Source organism: Coptis chinensis, chromosome 9 (genome assembly GCF_015680905.1).
Source record: "Coptis chinensis isolate HL-2020 chromosome 9, ASM1568090v1, whole genome shotgun sequence".
Lineage (NCBI taxonomy): Eukaryota > Viridiplantae > Streptophyta > Magnoliopsida > Ranunculales > Ranunculaceae > Coptis > Coptis chinensis.
Window position 1 is genome coordinate 69,047,614 of NC_141464.1, and position 14,940 is coordinate 69,062,553.

Consider the following 14,940-nt stretch of genomic DNA (forward strand, 5'->3'; position numbering starts at 1 on the left):
AGGAGTAATCCACATCAATTTAGAAACCGAAACTCTATAAGGTTTTGACTTGTTGACCACTTTATGGAGGATATGATATAGTGGTCTTTGGACTATTATATCATATCTTACATCTGCACTATCATTAACCCAAGAAACGAAGCCACGAAGCAACCTACTGCAAAAATATTGGCATATATTGTCATACCTAACAATAGATATTGGGGCAGCTGACATTGAAGCAGAGAGGAAAACCATGACAAAACTGTTGGAATCTCTTGTGTATTTCTAAATACTAGTGTGTGTGCAAAGTGGAGGAGATGAACAAAAAGTGTTATCTCCACTTTACTGTAATGAAGATAGTCCCATATTGGTTATCCACCACTAGCAAGTGAAGTATAAGAGACATTCATCTTCCATAAGGGCGTGCCCTTAGGGTACAAATGCTTTTGTGTCAGGAGGGAGGACTCACCTAAGGCCACACACATTCTCCGCACCGCACCGCACTGCCGAAGTCGCTATGCGGCGTCGGTCGGTCGGTTCGGCTTCGGCTTGGGCTTAGTGCCTAGTGGGTAGTGGCTGTACCAATTGCCTAAACTTGTTTTGCTTTTGCTTCAGCAGCAAGTTTCGGTGGGTGTTCTACTTCAAGTTGGTTTCTCTTCCTTATCTCTTTTTGGAAACCGACTTAGAGTTATAGTATGAGTCCTTCTCATATCTGTGACCAACCTAGTCTCTATAAAAGAGGACTGTGCGTCCATAGAGAACTCACTTCAACAGAACTCGTGAATCCCAGAGACAACAACTCGCACCAGAGAAACAGATCTCGTTCCAACCTTCTTCTTCTTCTCTTCTTACTATAGCCGCCAGAGAGAGTTATACTGCCGTTCTAGAGAGTAGTTTGTTATAGTGCAAAGTCAGACTGCTGTTAACCATTGAATCTTGTGAGGAAGATGTCACTGCTGCCTTTCTGCACCACTGGAAGGGGCGAAATCTTTCCTTAAGGACAGCCTAATCCACGCCTTGGTTTATTACTTGTTACTTCTGTCCTTGTCTCTTCATTGTTTTCTTTATTCGCATACAACAAGAACATGTAGATGCTGTTACGTGCATTGTCAAGAAGTGACGATGGAATCAAGAGACGTTTATCATGACGCGTAGGATATGGGTATATTGGGATTTCAGTTTAGTGGGTAAACTTGCGTAGAACTGGCTGTGCTGTATACCTCAGGTGGTAACCCTATCTGAAGAAACAGAGTTATTAACATTCCACCACCAATTCTGAAAAATCCCCCAAACATTATTCCTGTTAACAAGACCATTACGAGAAAAAGCAAGCTTTGAAGGTCCAGTACTTTGGTTTTAAGATGTCCATCCTTCATGAAAATAGCAAGCATACTTCCATTTTCGCCTGAACCCTACCAAGATAAGTATCACTGATAAGAAATTTCCAGGTCTTGACTTTGTTGTGACTTTTCTTCCTAACCATCCACATCCACATAATGGCTCATGCAAGTTGTACTGATAACCCCCAACAAACCATTATCACTGATACATCTCTGCAAACCATAATTCTCAATGGGTTTCTTTGGTTTGTTATTCTTTGCTTTTTCTTCTACACTGGTAGTACACAGCACTGCCCAAACCTTTGTTTATGTATTTTGTTTAGGAGGAAATTACACAACAAACAGCACATTTCAAGCTGATCTCAGCATCCTGCTTTCATCTATATCCTCGGACTCCCCATAATGATTAGAAGAAACAGTTATCTTGACTCTGGTCACTATTTCACCAAGTCTTTCTTGACCCTACCAAGAGAAGTATCACCGTCATCATAAATTTCTTGGCCTTGACTTTGTTGACTTGTTGTGACTTTTTTTCCTCCGCACTGGCCAAACCTATGTTACTAAGTTACGTTTAGAAGGAAATTACACAACTAACAGCACATGAAGCTAATATCAGCCTTTTACTTTCTTCTATATCCAATAATAGCACTACTAGTCCAAATAATACAAGCTTTTTTTATGAACAACGTGAGAAGTAATTCATATGGAATTTATGGGCTTTTCCAATGCAGAGCTAATTCTAACTCTGAAGACAGCAAGAAGTGTGCCAAAACTGCAACTGAAGAGGTCACAATTCGGTGCCCGTTCCAGAATGAATCAGTTATTTTTTCCGAAGAGCGTTGGCTGCACTACTCCGACAAGCCTCTTATATCTAATATATGCAGCATGATCTGACTGTAGCTTTGGTTAATAGAAAAGAGTAGTGGCGTGGATCAGTTCACTCCGAGACTGAACATGTTGATGGAAGGCATAATGGCATGAGCTGTGTCTAATTCATCTAGTTTGTCTGTGGTTGGTGAAAATTATTTCACAAGCTCTAAGAAAACATTTGGACTTGCTCAGTGCACTCTAAGTAAAATTGATTGTGGTAGATGTCTAAATACATCTGTCTAAATAATTAGGTCTTTCGCAGCCAAACAGAATCCCAAAAGCCTAACAAATAATTAGGTCTTCTGCAGACAATTATGATTAATTCCATTACTACGTCATGAAAGGCAACCTTAACAAAAAGCCAACACATTATAATTCATAGTACTCTTCATCCATGCACGAGTATTAACGAGGTTGTAACTCGGTAATTGATGCTTCATTAATGGACTCTGGTATGGAACTACTAATAGATCGCTCCGGCAGAATTGGTTGACTTACAAAAAAGGCAGGTGCAGTAGGTAATGGAAGGGTGACAGAGTAGCTGTTTAGCATTGAAACAACCGATGCCATTGTTGGTCTCCTTGCTACTTCATCTTGAACGCATAACAAGCCAGTTTGTATACATCTCATTACTTCATTTCTTGAATAGCATTCTCGCAGTGTCGGTTCTACCAAATCTAAAGTACGTCGTCCCTTCCTCCCACTGTCTCCATGCCTGCAGCAATCCATCATAGGTTTATTTCAGTAAAAGTAGTGGTATCTTGGACTGTGTCCAAGAATGTATGTATTTAAGTTTGGTATTCTTAACTCTATTTGTTGTTCTTATAGTGACGATTGTAGCATAAAAGTGTTGGGTTTGTGGAATCGTCGAGCTTTGCTCCAGTGTCCGATGTCGCGTTCACGATTTTTCTGTTTGGAGAAGGGGGCGCGACCTGCGCTCGAGTTGGCCTTGTAGAAGGTGCCCCGTGCTCATGCTTGCGAAAGTTACTAGAAGTTGGTAACGAAAGGGGTGCGACCTGCGCTCGACCACGCCTTATCCAGGGCGCACCCCGCGCTCATGCCTTCCGAAATTTTCACTTATTTTTTGATATTTCAGCCCAAAGCCCATTTTTCTCCCTTTTTCTATGTGTACCTATACAAAGAAAATAGAATAGGGTTTTGAGACAACTTTGAGAGATTCATTTCATGGGAATTGTGGGAGCTCTATAGAGCTAGGGTTTGAGTGAGGCCTCTTGTTCTTGATTCTAGATACCTCTTGTAAACTCTCCAATCTTTACTATAAAAGAAATTCGGCTCTTGTGTGGACGTAGATAACATTTACCGAACCACCTTAAATCTTTGTGTCTCTTTGCATTTACTTCCATATTTATTGTTTGCTATGATTGTGATGATAAATTAGTGTTTTTGCTTTGTTGAGTTTGTTGTGATAACTACCAACGTCTTCGGTAGATGACTTTTTTGGTGTGATCTCCAAGTTGAAATCATTTGGGATAGAAAGTAACTAGATTGAGGTATAACTTTCTAGTGAAATCTCCCAACAAGTGGTATTGGAGCTTGGTTCTCAAATCATAGATACAAGGTATGTGAGGAAAGGCTACACCTTTAGCACTGAGAGCTAGGTGTTTGTAGAAATTTCTCTGAGAAGTTCTCCACCGTTGTTTTGGTTCAGTAAAAGTCATGACGACCAACAAAGAAAGCTACAAAATAGAGAAGTTTGATGGTACAAACTTCGGCTATTGGAATATGCAAATGGAGGATGTACTCTATCAAAAGGATTTGATGGAAACTTTGATAAGTGAGAAGCCCGATGAGATTACGCAAGGCATATGGGATTTGCAAGATAGAAAGGCATTGGCCACAATCCGATTGAGTCTCTCGAAGTCGGTAGCCTTCAATATTAAAACCGAGAAGACGACGAAGTCTCTCTTGGAGGCACTTACTACCATGTATGAACAACCCTCGGCCGCGAACAAAGTTTATTTGATCACCAAGCTGTTTAATATAAAAATGTCAGAGGGGACCTCCTTCAAGGATCACCTAAATGAATTCAACCAAACTAAGGACCAATTGGAGTCGGTTGAGATTATATTTAGTGAGGTGCTAGCCTTGGCGATACTTGGACAATTGCCTCCAAGTTGGAAGGCGGCTATGGTGGCTATTAGTGGCTTTGCGGGAATGACCAAGTTGAAGTTTGAGCACGTTGTTATTATGGTACTAACCGAGGAAATCCGGAAATAGGATTGTCCTTCATCTTTGGGGTCGGCATTGAGCACTGAGAGTAGAGGAAGAAATTCATACAGGAGTCGTGGTAAGAAAAAGTGGATGGGAGATCGAAATCTCAAGCCCCCCGATTGCAAAGCGTTGAACACAAAGTGAAATTGTATGTTACAATTGTGGTAAGTCTGGCCACTATAGTAACAATTGCCCGGCACCAAGAAACAACAACAACATTAATAAGAACAAGAAAAAGAATCAAGAAGCTAATGTTGGTGAGATAGTAGATGATGCTTTTATATGTTCGATGAAGTATAAGAAGGAGTCTTGGGTACTTGATTCCGGCGCATCTTTCCATGCTACCTCACATCGAGAGTTCTTTGAGAACTACGCCGAAGGTGACCTTGGAACGGTCTTTCTCGGCGATGACCAACCTTGTGACATTGTCAGCAAGGGTGACGTGCATGTCAAGATGAATGGCTCGTCATGGTTATTGAGGGACATCAGACACGTTCCAGATTTGAGGAAGAATTTGATTTCTGTGGGGGCAATTGGCAAGTGAAGGATTTGTTACAGTCTTCACCGGTAACACTTGGAAGGTCTCAAAGGGTTCAATGGTTGTTGCAAATGGTAAGAAAGATGGTACTCTCTACATGACTGCACATGGTTGTGAGTCGATTGCCGTGTCACATGGCAAATAGGATCTGAATGTTTGGCACCGCAGACTTGATCACATGAGTGAGAAATGAATGTAAATCCTTCACTCTTCTGGTAAACTCCCAAAGTTACAGTCGACTGAAATTGACTTCTGTGAGAGCTGTGTATTTGGAAAGCAGAAGCGGGTGAGTTTTCAGAGAATGGGTCAGACTCTGAAAGCTAGCAGGCTTGAGTTGATTCATACAGATGTCTGGGGGCAAGCTAATGTCTCTTCACTTGGAGGAAAGTCATATTTTGTGACTTTCATTGATGACCATACTAGGAAGGTGTGGGTCTACTTCTTGAGACACAAGTCAGAAGTATTTGAAGTGTTCAAGACTTGAAAAGCCATGGTTGAGAATGAGACAAGCTTGAAAGTAAAGAAGCTAAGATCCGACAACGGTGGAGAGTATGAGGATTCAGGTTTTAAGAAGTACTATGTTGACAATGGCATCAAGATGGAAAAAACTTTGCCAGGGACACCTCAGCAGAATGGGGTTGCAGAGTGGATGAATAGAACATTGACAGAGAGAGCTAGGTGTATGCGTACACTAGCAGGCTTGCCCAAGCAGTTCTGGGCAGAAAGTGTTAGCACAGCAGCTTACTTGATCAATAGAGGACCGTCAATACCTTTGGATTTTAAGATTCTAAAAGGAAGTGTGGAGCGGGAAGGATGTGAACCTTTCCCATTTAAAGGTGTTTGGTTGTGTGTCCTATGTCCACATTAGTGACCAAGCTAGAAGCAAACTTGATGCTAAGTCACTAAAGTATACCTTCATCGGCTATGGCGGTGATGATTTTGGGTATCGCTTTTGGGATGATCAAAATCAAAAAATCATTCGTAATAGAGATGTTGTGTTTAATGAGAAGGTGATGTACAAAGACAGAGATAAAGCACAAACCAAGGAATCGGTTACAGAGAGTGGCACAGAGTATGTTGAGTTGGAAGACTTTGATGTAAGTCATGGTATAATGGAAGCCCACAGTCAGAGGATGACAGTAGTAGTGACTCCGATGATAATGAGGATACTACACCACCGAGTCCATCTCCACCTCATGCCCCAAGGAAGATATTCAGGCCATATGTACCGAGTACGAGATATCCACCCTCCACCTATGTGAATTACTTGCTACTTACTGATGGTGGTGAGCCTCAATGCTATGATGAAGCATTGGAGGCGAGTGATGCAAGCAAGTGGGAGCTTGCTATGTAAGATGAGATGAAGTCCCTCATCTCTAATGGCACTTGGGAGTTAGCCAAACTACCCATAGGCAAGAAGGCTCTACAGAACAAATGTGTGTTTAGAGTCAAAGAGGAACATGATGGTTCCAAGAGATACAAAGCGAGGCTAGTAGTCAAGGGCTTTCAGCAAAAAGTAGGTGTTGACTTCACAGAGATATTCTCCCTAGTGGTGAAACTGAATACCATTCGGTCAGTGTTGAGTATTGCTGCAACGGAAGATTTGTATCTTGAGTAGTTGGATGTTAAAACTGTCTTCCTCCATGGTGACCTAGTTGAGGAAATTTACATGCAGCAACCGGAGGGTTTCATCAAGAAGGGTAAGGAGAATATGGTATGCAGGCTCAGAAAGAGCTTGTATGGTTTGAAACAAGCCCCTAAGCAATGGTACAGAAAGTTCGATAACTTCATGCAAGGAAATGGCTACTATAAGTGCAACACTGACCATTGTTGCTACTTCAAGAGGTTCGACTCCAGCTACATCATCTTGTTGCTATATGTTAATGATATGTTAGTAGTGAGTTCTGATATGTCATAAATTGGGAGATTGAAAGAGAAGTTGGCAAGTGAGTTCTCTATGAAGGACTTGGGTGCAGCGAAATAGATTCTAGGGATGAGGATCATAAGAGATAGGCAGGAAGGCTATAAAACCCCTATTTTTTATTCTCCTTTTTAATTATATATATATAAAGTTAAATAATAATAATAATAATAATAATAATAGATAAAAATAATAATAGATAAAAATAAAAATGATAAAAATTAGAAAGAGATAAGGTAAAGAGGATAAACCCCATTCCCTATTTTTAAGGGGTTTTTGAAAAAAAAAAGGGTGTTTACACAGGAGTTTACACGGAGAGTTTTAAATAGTGGAGAGAGAAGTTTGGTATCAGAGCTTAGGTGAGCCTAGAGTGAGAAGGTCTAGGTGATCCTCGGATTGTGGTAATGGATAGTAGGAGTGTTTTTTTTTTTGTGGTGTTAAGTTTTCTTGTTGTTTTCAAGTTTGTTTGTTTCCGTTTTGGATTTTGGTCTTCCGTATTTTCGTATAAAGTGGTGTTTCTCAGTATGTGGTTTTAATTTACGTATGTCCACATGTAAAATTATACATTATTGTATATGTGTATTCCTTTTAAGGTGTGTATACTTGGGTATACACTTATATCTATTTTCTGATATTTGTTTATCATGACCTTTTGGTGCAAGCTGTAAATGAAGTGTAATTAATCTTGCTGACATGTTTTCGATTATCACATAAAGTTTAGTCGTTGTGATACAATCTGTTAACTTTAGAGTCTATGAAGATTTATTGTTTGGCATAGTGTTTGCTTGGTTGATTTACTTTCTTTCCTAGAATCTCGGGACGAGATTCTTTTAAGGTGTGTATATTATAACACCCCTATTTTTTATTCTCCTTTTTAATTAAATATATATAAAGTTAAATAATAATAATAATAGATAAAAAATAAAAATGATAAAGATTAGAAAGAGATAAGGTAAAGAGGATAAACCCTATTCCCTATTTTTAAGTGGTTTTTGAAAAAAAGGGTGTTTACACAGGAGTTTACATGGAGAGTTTTAAACAGTGGAGAGAGAGAGAGTTTTACTCAAAGAAGAAAAGAGAGGTTTCTTGTTGGGGATTTGCTGGAATTAATTATGGTGTTTGGAAGTTTGACTGGCAGAAAATAGTGCGTCAGAAATTAGTTTCTGCGCATTGTGTTCGAGCTTAGTTATCGAACATTTAGAATGAGATTGAGTATTTTTCTAAAACATAAGAAAGTAAGTTCTGTGTGTTAGCTTTTCAACGCAAAAAACCTTGATGTATTTGGACACCTGTGGAAAGCGTTGTCTCATTCGGAAGATAGTCCGTCAGAAATCTAGTTTGCTAAAAAATTAGGATTTTTACCGTTTTCAACTTAAGTTTTCTTCTAGATGGGCTGAGGTTGGGACTTCGAGTTCTACATGAAAAGTATGTCTACATACCCTAGTTTCTAAATATTTAAGTTACATGTCATTTGGATGAATGTAGGAAAAACTATAGCATTGACTATGTGGCTGATAAGAACTACGAAGGCTTGATTCCAATCTTGAAAGATTTGGATACGTAGGCATCTTTGAGCAAAAGTACAACCATTATATTATATATTAGTTATTGTGATAACTATATATGTACAATGTTAGTACTTAATTGTGTACGTGATTGCGGTTGTCTAAAATATATTCACGAGACATTTAACTAATGCGTTATTCCTGATTAAACTTTTTGATATCTATGATTTATATAATTGATAATGAGGTGAGTTGATTAGTTATTGTGTTTGGAATCTTTAGTAATGAATTATTGTTTGAGACGATGTTTGTTTTGTAATAAAAATATTATAATAAATGAGAACTCTTGAGTGTTAAAATCAGGTGTAAAAGTGTCCGGTGAAAATTTAATGTGTCGCCCACATCTTTAGATCTCTCCATGCCTCTTTGATGAAAAGAAAAGAAATGAAATGTTTATGACTAATGATGTCATGTGAAAAGCCGCCTTAGAGAGGAACTAATGCATTAGCCTTGCGGGTTGGTTGTATTCCTTGAATGTACAGGAATGTAGGTGGGTATTCCTTGAATGTGGCCGGAATGACCCAAGGTATTTATTGAATGTGTCATGAATGACCTGTTAGTGTTATGATAGGTATTCCTTAAATGTGGCGGGAATGACCTAAGGTATTCATTGAATGTGCCATGAATGACCTGTTAGTATTATGATGGGTATTCCTTGAATGTGGCGGGAATGACTCGAGGTATTCATTGAATGTGCCATGAATGACCTGATATTTTGTTATGCCCAAAGGAGGCTTTGTGATTATGTGTATGGAAAGCCCAGAGATGGCTGTGACTCACAAGTTACGAGTTTACAAGATAAAAATATGTTTCCTGGAGGTGATATCCCCGCTTGGGACATATGTCTTGTAATGGTACTCGGTGTGAGTGAGGCACACGGATATGTGTGATTTGGCAAATGTGTGTAGTGCAAATTGTGGAGTAGGAACTAAAAGTTGGGCTGTGTCTTTTAATAAATGAGTCAACGAGATAATTAATAAGCAAAGTAAAATATTGATTTTACGTGTGATGGAGCTATTGCATATGATATATATGATTTCTTATGAGAAATGTTTATGCGGTTTGTGTGAGTTGATACTCACGAGGGATGAATGTACTCTCTGGTTGTGACTTTTTCCTCGTTCTCATAAGTAGACGAGTGATATTAAAGTAAAACATTGATTTTACATGTGACTGAGTTATTACATATGAATATTTATGTATTATGATGTACATGATTTCTTACAAGGAAATGTATACGTGGTTTGTGTGAGTTGATACTCACGAGGGATGAATGTATTCCCTAGTGGTGATATATTATGATATGATTCATATAATTTCTTACGAAAGAATGTGAATATGGTTAGCGTGATATGATCGATATGGTGGTGTGATATGAATGTTAGTTAATATTTGCGATATATTATGTCAGATTATATATACCCATGATGGTTGCAGTGAGAGTAAAATAGATGTATACTATAAATGATTATGTTTGGGAAATCTAACTTTGTTTTGCAGGAGGGTAGGACTTATTAACTTTTTATGCAGAGACGTTGTCCTACCCTAAGATAACGTGCTGGCTTAAAGGTAAAGTGTATCAAACTCATATTTAAATAAGTTATCATATGTGTATGTAATAAGTTGAATGTAAGTGGAAATTATATTGTAAGTTATTTTGGAAATTGAGCATGATGAATACTGTTATCTGAGATTTCTTGGAAATGTATATTGGGGGTTGAAATCTTACTTGGGAAAAAACTGTATGCCATTTTGAGAATACGGAACTAAATTGTCTTCCAAGTTGAAATGATTGGTAGTATATTTCTTGATTTAAAATATTGAACATACTGCTATATTATTTTATATTTTTAGTCTTACTCATACCAGCAAATTCAATTTGCTTGATTTGAAAGATTGAACATATTGCTATATTATTTTATATTTTTAGTCTTACTCATACCAGCAAATTCAATTTGCTAACCCATGTTTGCTTTGTTTTGCAACGTGGGTGTGTTCTTGGAAACATAGATGATATGGTGGAGTGCAGTGGATGAGGACACATGATTTGGAGTTGCTCATGGAGTCTTCTGGTTAAAGTTTTTCTGAAGTGTACGATTTTGTGTTGAGACAGATGTAATAGAGTTGGTTAGTTTCTTTGTAGTTTAATAATGTGATGAAGAGTTGTTCCTTTTAGTTTTCTTTTGATTTTAGTTTTTTATATCGTGTTTGATAACATGGTATTGGGTTCTGTTTCACCCCGGGTTTCCAGATGATTGAATATCATTGTTTTAAATGTTGTCTAGAAATTTGGGGTGTGACAAAGGTATTCTGGAGTTGTCTCAGGCTGAGTATATTGAAAAGGTATTGAAGAGGTTCAACATGGGTAGAGCGAAACCAGTTTGCACACCTTTGGCAGTCCACTTCAAGTTGTCCAAGGAACACTCTCCCAAGACTGTTGAGGAAAGAAACTTCATGGCTAAGGTACCATACGCCTCTACCATTGGAAGTCTTATGTATGTCATGGTTTGCACGCGTCCGGATATAGCCCAAGTAGTGGGAGTTGTTAGTCGATTTATGTCTAATCCTGGCAAGTAACATTGGGAAGCCGTGAAGTGGATATTGAGATATCTAAGAGGTACTACTGAGAAATGCCTATGTTATGGAAGGGGTGTTGTGAACTTGCAAGGGTATGTGGATGCCAACTTTGCAGGTGAGGTAGATCATAGAAGAAGCACTACTGGTTATATCTTTACAGTAGGTGCTACTGCAGTGAGTTGGATTTCTCAGTTATAGAAGATTGTTGCTTTGTCTACCACAGAAGCAGATTATGTGGTCGTTATAGAGGCAAGCAAAGAGATGATTTGGTTACAGGGATTGATGGAAGAGCTTGGGATGAAGCAAGAGAAGAGTATGTTACACAGTGACAGTCAGAGTGCTATACATCTTGCTAAGAATTCCGCCTTTCATTCTAGGACCAAGCATATTGGTCTCCGGTATCATTTTATCCAATCTCTGTTGGAGGATGAGGTTTTGGCACTTGAGAAGAGCCAAGTGAGTGAAAATCCGGCGGATATGTTGACCAAGACCGTGCCTACTGAGAAGTTGAAGTTGTGTTCAACTTCCGTGGGTCTTCTAGCTTGAAGACCATGATGGATGAGCCGAGTGTTTCATTAGTAAATTGGATTTGGATTGAGTTGTTACAATTGAGATGTGATGTGCATGTAGAATCTCGAATGTTCCAAGTGGGAGATTGTTGGGTTTGTGGAACCGTCGAGCTTTGCTCCGGTGTCTGATGCCGCATTCATGATTTTTCTGTTTGGAGAAGGGGGTGTGACCTGCGCTCGAGTTGGCCTTGTAGAAGGCGCGCCCCGCGCTCATGCTTGCGAAAGTTATTGGAAGTTGGTAACGAAGGGGGCACGACCTGCGCTCGACCACGCCTTATCTAGGGCGCACCGCGCTCATGCCTTCCGAAATTTTCACTGATTTTTTGATATTTCGGCCCAAAGCCCATTTTTCTCCCTTTTTCTATGTGTACCTATATAAAAGAAATAGAATAGGGTTTTGAGATAACTTTGAGTGATTCATTTCATGGAAATTGTGGGAGCTCTATTGAGCTAGGGTTTGAGTGATGCCTCTTGTTCTTGATTCTAGATACCTCTTGTAAACTCTCCAAACTTTACTATAAAGAAAACTCGGCTCTTGTGTGGACGTAGGTAACATTTACCAAACCACCTAAAATCTTTGTGTCTCTTTGCATTTACTTCCATATTTATTGTTTTCTATGATTGTAATGATAAATTAGTGGTTTTGTTTTGTTGAGTTTGTGATAACTGTTAAAGTCTTGGGTGGGTGACTTCCTTACTGTGATCTCCAAGTTGAAGTCATTTGGGATAGAAAGTAACTAGATTGAGATGTGACTTTCTAGTGAAATCTCCAAACAAAAAAGAATAAAGAAAAAGGATAAATAACAACAATGGCCATACTCACATAGCTTAAAAGGTCTTCGGCGCGTTCTGATTCATAGAAAGAATTGTTCTTATGACCACTTATTATCTCTAACACCAAGACACCAAAACTGAAGACATCTGATTTCACCGAGAATTGTCCACGCAATGCATACTCTGGAGCCATATACCCACTACATCGACAATTAGTTTTCTTTTTAGATGGGAACCAAGAATGCATCCTATTTTAGAGCAGTCAATCGAAGGTGTAATTTGATTCCAAAATGTAATATGCCACTTCAAATAAAATAACACAAGTAGTTCATATTTGTTGTACTTACTATGTTCCAACAATTCTACTTGTATTGCCCTCGAAGTTTGATCTACTCCAAAAGCTTTGCCATCCCGAAATCTGAAATTTTGGCATTCATCTCCTCATCTAATAAAATATTTCCGGCTTTGAGGTCCCGATGGATGATCCCGAAGTCGAGAATCCTCATGAAGATAAAGTAGTCCCCGAAAGCAATCCCTCCTATGATCTTGTAGCGCCTTTCCCAATCTAAATCAGCCCTTCTATCTGGAACTGTTCAAGGAGTAGAAAAATAATTAGCAAAACACATTACATCATCTTTATAGAAGGCATCCTCTAGTACAAGTATATCCTAGGCCGGAGACACAAATAAAGCATAGTAATGGATCAGTGAGACAAACCAAATATATATTTGTCGAGGCTTCTGTTTGGAACGTATTCATAAATAAGTAGCTTTTCTTCTCCAGCAAAACAGAATCCCAGTCAATGACATTGGACGTAAGTCAAGACGCGTTTGGGACGCGGTCAAACCAAGGTCAAGACGCGGGTCAACCTCTAAACATTTTAAAAACAAATAAAGAAAAAAAGAAAAGAAAAAAGCCCAGTAGCCCATGAGTCTACGGCCCAATTCTCATTCTCATTATCTGATTCTCACCTCGCCTCTACTAGAAATGGCATGATTTTGAGATTTTGAATAAGTCCTGTATCATTCTCACCTCATTCTCATTAATATTTGTTTTGAGATTTTGAGATTTTGATGGATTAAGACCTCATTCTCACCTCTCGTTTGTTGAAGATATTCATTGTTGCTTAGAAAAGGTGAGGTTAGAATAATGACTAACAATATTCACAAGCTAGAATAATGACTAGCGATATTGTCCTTTTGTTCTAGATTTCTAATCAAACAAGGATAAATCTTCTTCAATGTCTCTGATTAATTTTCATAAGCTAGAACAATGACTAGTGATTTGATTAAATACTATATTAATATGTTTGTTTTATTTTGTGGATGTTTATTTTGAGTAATCATGAATTTTATGATACATATGAATTAGTTTATAAATTGTAATGTTCAATTATTAAAATAAAATAAAATTACATATCTCTATTAGTAAAGTACACTATAATTAACCTGACCTTTTAAATTAGACCAACCTTTTATCTACCACTAAATACCCTTGATTAAATATTAAAATAAAATATTCAATGCCTTTAAAAAGGACTATTCTGTCATTTCGATTTTTATTTCCATTTATACCCTTAAGTTATAACACACTCACAAAGGAGTTTCGTGTAAATTCAGGTTGAAAACCAAATGCACGCAGTATATGAATTGTACGCCAATATTTATTACTCATAAATTAAGACTTAAATTACCATAAATATACTAATCCTATCCCTTTTCGTCTCCCTCTCAATCTCTACGTATCCCTCCCAAAAACCAACAAAAAAATCCAATTCTTCAAAACAGTCCCAATTCTTCATCAAGAAAAAAAAAAACAATTTTATTATATATAAATCCCGTTCATGGTCATCATCAATGTCTTCATCACCTTCTACTTCCATGAATTCTAAGACGCATAGAAGACTTCCAAGTTCTCTGTCGACGTCATCTTTTGACTATAGGGGAGATTATGAAGAACCAACCTTGGGATCACCAACTTCAACTCTTTGCTTCAGCAATGTTAGTCACAAATCAAGTGGTGGCTTCAAAGGTTGTTACTCTATGGTGATCATTAAAAATGCTTTCTCCTCAATGATTGGTGGTCATGGATCTAATGGGCATCGCCAAGGTACTGCATAGAGATTTTGTTTCCTGTTTAATTATGATCTTCTCTCTAATATCTTTGTGAGGGTCCCTGATTTTTCATGAAATGTATAATTATGGTACGGTAGTAGCTCAACTACCAGAAAAGCTAGGCAAAAATATTGTGAAACCGTCTGTATGGTAGTGAATCTTGTGATCCTATAAACGAAATAATGTTTGTCCAATCTTCACATTATTTTGGTTGTCTTTCTTTTGATCGATCTTCTTTGGATTTTGTCATTCAGCAAAATATTTGTATATGTAAAAGGTAACACAGACTTTATGCAGAGAGTCAACAATTGTAGCTTACTTAATTTGGGAGAATGATATGATAAACTATTTAGATACACCGTGTATAATGACAACTCGGATTGAGCAATGGAAGGTTGCTCACAAGGTAACATCAGGAACTTTCCGACTCTCTGCATGAACTGAGAGTCGGAAAGTTC

The 14,940-nt window shown here is 38.1% G+C and overlaps 1 protein-coding gene across 1 annotated transcript in view; it reads right to left on the reverse strand.

Moving 5' to 3' along the window:
• Positions 1-2,391: 2,391 nt before the first annotated feature.
• Positions 2,392-14,940, reverse strand: part of LOC147477640 (cysteine-rich receptor-like protein kinase 10) — a 29,892-nt gene continuing 17,343 nt past the window's right edge. The window contains exons 6-8 of the mRNA XM_086581794.1: positions 12,716-12,727; positions 12,418-12,568; positions 2,392-2,907 (exon numbers count right to left, since the gene is read on the reverse strand). Coding sequence (XP_086437920.1) covers positions 2,827-2,907; positions 12,418-12,568; positions 12,716-12,727 — 244 coding nt within the window. The 3' untranslated portion in view covers positions 2,392-2,826. The remainder of the gene's footprint in view (positions 2,908-12,417; positions 12,569-12,715; positions 12,728-14,940) is intronic.